Raw genomic sequence first — 6,679 nt, 5'->3', positions numbered from 1 at the left:
CAGCCCTCCCCACAGCCCAGCACTGAAGCCTTACGGCCCACTGTTGCTTCCTGGCCATCTCAGATGTGCAGGCTGATGAAAACTGGATGAGCAAGCGGTAGTTTTCCCAGCCTGGCTGTCAGCTGCTGCTGACACTTGTCCAGGACCCTGTGGTGCAAATCTGACCTCTGTTGCCACACCGCTGCCTCTGCCACTCCTTGCACAGAGCCCAGCCCGAGCTTTGAGCAGCCACCCCGACATCTAGGTGGCTGAGGGCTGTTGTAGAAAACCTCACGGCTGTGCAGATTCCTAAAAATCTACAGACAAAACGGCGCTTCTCCTTCAGTGGAGCCCACGTGCCTGCCCATCGGCCTCTGTCCCTGCACTCCTCCTAGCCCTGCACTGCTGCACATGCCCCTCCAGCCCCCAGCCTGCCTCCTCCTCTCCAGGAGCAATCAGGCCAGGTGGGCACTCTGTCTGCCTTCCTCGGGTCACGCCCCCACCACGGCTCCCTCCCACCTTTGCCTCTTGCTGCCCAGCGGCCTCCAGACACCACTCTGCTGAGGCCACTCCCACCGAGATCACTGGCCACTCCCCTCTTCGTGGCCAAAAGCCAGCAGACACGTGAAGTCTCTCCCGATCGCTTGGAAACAGTTGATACCAAGCACACCTTCCCCTTTGAAGCTCTCCCTGGTCAGACTCGAGGCCATGCCTCCTTCCCAGTCCTCCTCCGGCTCCGTCCTCCCTTCCTCCCCTTTTCTGCCGCAGTGGTCGCTGCCCCCCAGGGCCCACCTCCAAACCAGCACTGGAGCTTGCCGTCTCTTGTGATGGACTGTTTGGTTCCTTGACCCTCAGTGCTGCCTCAAGTAGTTGGGAATTATTTTTAAGAACGGATAAGAGACTCTTGAGAATGTCATGGGGAAACTAGCAACGGCCTTGCTGCTGGGCCAGCAGTCACCCAGACAGGGGTCTACCCCAGGACTGTCCTGCCCTCCCTATCACCGTGGTGCGGTTGATCTTTCCATCGCGGCCGCGCTTCGTTTCTCTCCTTCGTTGTCCCCTACCAGCTGCTCATTCAGACGGCTCTCTCGGCTTTTATTTGCTTCTCAGCTTCGTGTTCACCCCGATTTTTCGTCCCCGGTGTATTCATTCCTGTTACCTAAGCTTGGGGTCAAAGGTAAAGGCAGAGAGGGAGTGACCACAGAACCGGGCACTGCCAGGTCGTGAACTTGACTGTGAAGGCAGCAGGGCCGCGTGGGAGGGTTTGAGGCTGCAGACCACGGGGAGGGAGGGAACAAGGGGGGAGGGGTGGACATAGTCGGAAGGCTGTTGCAGCGGCCCAGCCAAGAGATGGTAACTCCTGAACTAGAGCTTTGGGGGTCGCAATGGGGAAAAGGAAAAGAAACTGGGTCTTACAGCGCAGGGACTGGGGATTGCCTCGGGACAGAATGAGATAGAAGGACCCCCCCTTCTTCCCTGAACCTCACGCTGGTACAGGCTGTACCTTTTCCTCCACCTGCCCCGCCTCAGTTTGCAAATCCTCGCTCCTCCACCTCCATGTAAAACCCATCTGGTCTTGAGGCTCTTAGCCTCCGCTGGCGCTGTTGGCCGGGCAGAGCGCCCAGGAGCCCATGCTCAGAAATCTAGCGGCGAGTCCCCATCCTGGCCTGTACCTCGCCTCCTTAACTATCAAAGGGGGAATAGTAGGGCTGCCTCCGAGGGCTCGGAGACTGTCTTACAGCCTTAGACTAGGAAGACGTGGAGAGCTTAGTCACCATTATTCAGCTTCTCACTGCTGCTCAGCCCTGTTAGCTACCAAAGCTCCGGACTGAGCACTCACTGGAGACATGGGTCTGTGGTTGAGAATCCCCGCTGCCACTTGGGGTGTCTTCACTCTTTCAGGGACCACGTTCACGCCGTGGCCTCCCCATTGCCTCACCTGCACGCAGCTTGGCCAGCCCGCTCTCCGGGAGTGGGTGGAGTGCAAACGGAGGAAAGGCTGGATGCTAGAAACACTGATAGTTAAAGGAATCTATCTGTAAGGGAACCAAGGGCGAGTAGGGGAGAACTCAGACTGCAGGCAGGAGAGTGTCTCCTAGCCAACATCGCCACAGTGACACGAGGATGGAAAAGGACCAAAGGGTCTACCGAGTAGGAGGTCACCGCCGCCCGGGAGATGCTCCCTCCATGGAACAAGGGCAGTGACCGACAGCTCCAACAGAGTTGTGAACAAGGACTGGAAGACAGGCATGAAACACACACACATATACACTCCACCCACCTACCCCCGGTACAGGGATTCCAGGTAAGCAGGGCTGCCTGGTATTAGCCTTTAGCTACCCGTGGTACCTGGTCGCTGCTCTTGAAACTGGCCTATCAGATTAATAGCATCTCTGTAGGTAGAAGGAGGTTTCACATACATCAGTTTTATTTGTGAGGTTTTTGCTTGAATCCTGGCCCTACCCCAAGTTTCCTTTCTGACCTGTACAATCTCATTTGATTACAATAAGGTTTTATTGCGTGCCTATTCTGTGACACACTCCTCCAGGCCCAGTAAACACAAGAAGGCCCCTGCCCTCAAAAGAAAGCACCGATGAGGCAGATGCCAGGATCCAGTCACTGAGGGCCGGTTCCCTCGGGCCCTGCACCAGGAGGGGCGATGGCAGGTGGCAGGACATACAGAAATGAGCTTGAGAGGAGCCTTTGAAGGGCTGGGCAGTTTAGAGGTAGTGAGGAGAGAGACCCTGCCCACCTCGATCTCTGAGGAATGTGGAGGATGAGGGAGAAAACAGTCCCCTCCTGAGAGTCTCTGGGGGCCTGTGCTTAGGGTTTGTCATCAGCACAAAAAGTTGAAGAGACTGTTCAGAAAATAAGAATATAAGGAATTTTGCTGATAACTGCCTGAACTTGAGCTTGGGCGGGGGCAGGTGGAAATTGAGAGATTGTAGAGCAGTTGGCTGGATTGGAGTAAGGGCTGGACAGAGCAGAGCGGGATTATGTGAGTCTTTGGAAGCAGTCAGTGCTGACAAACGCCAGAGAGCAGTGAGTACGGAGGAGGATGAAGGTGTTGGCTTTCATTCACTCAGTGCTTCCTCCACTCACCAGGGCCTTAGTCATCCACGCTTCCGGGTGAGAGCGGCGGGGATCGGGGATCGGAAAGGACCTGATCCTGGGTGAGGTTTTCCCCCAGGAAAGCCCTGGAAGGCAGTCTCTTCTTGAAATTTCCCTGTTAACGATGAGGTCAGCTAGCTGCCTGCTGCTCCTCGGCTCTGTGGCTCCTCTGATCTCCGTGGCAGGGTTTCATCAGTGCCCTCAAGCTGTGAGAGTGGATTGCATCAGGCCGGAGAGTGACTAGCCCGCTCCTGGCTGTTGTCTGGCCTCCAGCCAGGGCCAAATTTAGGTGATTCACCTTGCCTTCTCCCAGGGTACCACGGATCCGTGCGGTGCGGGACTAAGGGGGCTGACATCTGTGAAAACAAGGTTCTCCCCTCAGCCCTGGGGAGAGAGGTCGGTCGGCCTGCCTCCTCTGAAACACGCGAGAAGTGTGGATGTGTAGTTCCTCTGGGATCAGGAAGTGGGTAGATTACTGTCTCCAGTCTTGGTTAAGAGAAGGGGATGCACTGGGGATATTTCTGGAGGCGGGGGTGGGGGTGGAGGTGTCACTGTTATCTGTGGCACCACTGAGTGCAGGTGTCTGTCCCCCCACTTGTCACAGTCACAGAGCAGCCAGCTGGAAGAGAGCGCTGAGCCTTGGGAAGGTGTGCAGCCCAGGTCTGAGCTGGGGCCTTGTCCCCGCAACCACCTGGGCGGCCAGCCGGTCACCTCTCCTCCCTTCCCTTGCAGTCCTGGACTCACAACATTCAGCGAGAGAAAGAGTTTCTGCGGAAGCTGGTGAAAGCGCACGTCATCACCGACCTAACCAGTGGCATCTGAGGAGGGCCCCCGCACGTGGCCCCCAGGGACCGCCAGGAACAAGCAGCAGCCCCCGCCACCTGCCCGCTTCGCTGGCTGAGACGCACCGGAGCCTTCACACCCAGAGAAGGATAGTGCCAAGTGCCCCCTCCCCCCGCCCCCCACCCGGGAGTGGCAAGACCCTGGCAGGGCAGCCAGAGTACCTGCTGGAGGCCCGCCTCAGAGACAGCACTCACCCTCCCGCTCAGCCTCGGTCCTGGAAGCAGGGGGCTGGGAAGCAGCCTGCCAGGCCCCACAGGCCCAGCATGCAGGAGGTGACACAGGAGGCAGCAAGGTGGCTGCTGGGATCCTTTCTCTGATCAGTGTTTGGTGTATTCTCATTTGTGCATTGGGGGGGCGGGGGGAAATGGGGATAATTTATTTTTAAATAAGGTTGGAGATGTCTCATGTGGTCTACTTGTCATGCAGAAAGAGGCCCACTAGAGGGCCCAGCTGACAGCAACTACCCATCTGTGGGCTCCCTATAAAAGTGGGGGGGGGTGCCCTGACTGGCCTGCCCACTTCAAGGCTGCAGGGAGGTGGGCAGGATCCCATGCCAGCCCCCCTCTAACTCATGACATGGCTTGCCCTTTCTTGGGGAGAAGATGGGATATTCTCACTCACCAGCTCCAGTTCACTCCAGAGGGAAATCCTGGAGTCATCCCTCTGAGCCAACAAGAAGCCCTAGGCTAGAGCAGAGAACTTTAAAGCTTGGGAGAGGCCTAGCCCAGGGGAAGGGCTCCCCTCTCCATCTGCAGCTGATCCAGAGGACTGTGCCCCAGATCTGGACTGACCAACTTAGCTGCTCTGCTCTGGGTTTCAGCAAGGAGACTGCGGGGGGCCCTTCAGCCTGGACCAGAGGGAAGTAAGGCCCAAGGACCTCACCGAGACTGGCAGCAGCCATTCTCGGTTGCCACCATGGAAGCAATAAAGCTCTTCCCTGAACCTGGTGCCTCCTGCTCTCTCTGGCTTTCCTAGAAGAATCAACCCCGGACCTCAGCAACTGGGCTAAACCCAAGGGCCATCTCTCCAGGCCTTGCCACTTCTCCTCTCAACAGTAGGGCCTGGGGAGCCACCTAGGGGTCTCCAGGGTCTCTCCTACCCCACACAGCCCTGCATCCTCGGTGCCATAAGACAGACAAGACCGGCTGTGTTTGGGGTGGGGGGTGTCGGCCGGCGCCCCACAGTCTGCTTGGGGGCCTCATAGAAGAGCCAGAGATGGATTGGAGCCCGCAGCTCTAGGGCCATGCCTCTGGTCGCCACAGCTGCAGCTCAACACCGGCCTCCCCCCTCACACTTCTGGCTGGGCTTTGGGAAAGGCTAACCCATCTCCTGTCACATAGCCCCCTCTCTCAGCACAGAACAGCAAGGCACACAGCCTGTTCCAGGTGTCTCCTGGTGGGTGAACTGTAGAGAAAGTCCCCGCACCGCTCATTCAGAGCTGTGAAATCCCAACCCCCCAGAAAGCGGAAAACATGCCTGCGTTTTAGGCCACAGAGCACTTCCTGTCAGACATGGCATCCCGGCTGTGGCTGTGGGAGGCAGTCTAGCTGGCCAGCCTCTGCCCTGCCCTGGTCCATCCCGTGGTCCATGCAGCCCCAGGCCCGGCCACAAGTAAGCCCCAAGGGTAATGGTCCTGGCCATCTGAAGGAGCCCTGCAGCCTTCAGACCTCTAGTTGCTGTAGAAACCAAGCCCCCACCCCCACAGCTGAAGGGGAAAACCCCATCCTGGGGCTGGCTCCAGTGTGTGCTCTGTGGACTTCGACAGGGCCCAGGCTGCCAGCCCCGTTAGCAGCAGCTCTGGCCGGGAAAGCCCCAGGACAGCCACCTCGATGGTGACGCTTCTCACCCTGACCTGCCCCACGGGGCTCCTGTCAAACCTGGGGGCAGGCCACACCATGACCAGTTGGCCACCGCCCTTCTGCAGCCTGGCCTGGAGCCCCACCGCTGTACAGAAGCTGTGTTTCTTCACCGGCGCCACGCCAACATCACCTGCCCAGGTGTGGAGAAGGGCAGGGACTCGGGCTCACTCCCCACCCCCCCCCCACGAGATTCTAATTCAGATGTAGGGCGGGGCGGGACATGGGTGGGTCTAAAAGGTCCAGGGTGGTTCTGGTCCCCACACGCTCTGAACACTCCCCTCCCTACCCAGGCTTCCAATGATCAGCCCGCAATTCCCAGTTCCCCATCTCTCTCCAGCCCAGATTTTTTCTCCGCTTCACTCCGGGCCTCCAAAGGCGGCTACTTCCTGAACATTCATTCCCACCAGGATAACCCACAGTCCAACCCTGCACTCACTGCCTGCCCCTCCTCGGGAACCCCAGCCCGTGGAGTGTGCCCCCGTCCAGCTGGTGACCCAGGACAGGCTTGAGGGGGTCTTTCCTGCTCCCCCACCCCACCTAACTGAGCTCCCAGCCTGCCCTCTCCGCTGCTCCTCTGGCACGCCTGGCTTCACACCACCACCTCGCTAACATGCGTCTGGGCGCAACATTGGACTTAAAAACCCTCCCGTGGTCGCCGGTGCCCTCCGGGGAAACTCCGGACACCCGGGCGCTGGCCTTTCCACTCTTCCCCGTTACTTGCCCCACCTCCACCTGCCAGAGGGCGAGTATTTGGCCTCTGAAACGCCACCCTGCAGCTCCTGCTCGGCCTCGGCTCAGGTGTGCCTCCCTTCTCAGTGCCGGGCTCCCGCGGTGGGCAGCAGTGTTGGCATGCCAGTCCCTACCACCCGCCCGCCGCTGCAGCGCCA

At 58.9% G+C, this 6,679-nt stretch overlaps 1 protein-coding gene across 1 annotated transcript in view; it reads left to right on the top strand.

The window, feature by feature from the left end:
- Positions 1-4,875, top strand: part of ST3GAL3 (ST3 beta-galactoside alpha-2,3-sialyltransferase 3) — a 266,714-nt gene extending 261,839 nt beyond the window's left edge. The window contains exon 10 of the mRNA XM_004699493.4: positions 3,823-4,875. Coding sequence (XP_004699550.1) covers positions 3,823-3,912 — 90 coding nt within the window. The 3' untranslated portion in view covers positions 3,913-4,875. The remainder of the gene's footprint in view (positions 1-3,822) is intronic.
- Positions 4,876-6,679: the final 1,804 nt, after the last annotated feature.

The sequence above is a fragment of the Echinops telfairi genome, unplaced genomic scaffold (genome assembly GCF_000313985.2).
Source record: "Echinops telfairi isolate 266 unplaced genomic scaffold, ASM31398v2 ScPeMD7_443;HRSCAF=831, whole genome shotgun sequence".
In the NCBI taxonomy this organism is placed as follows: domain Eukaryota; kingdom Metazoa; phylum Chordata; class Mammalia; order Afrosoricida; family Tenrecidae; genus Echinops; species Echinops telfairi.
The sequence above is the reverse complement of the archived record's forward strand: the minus strand, read 5'-3'. Positions and strand labels throughout refer to the sequence as shown.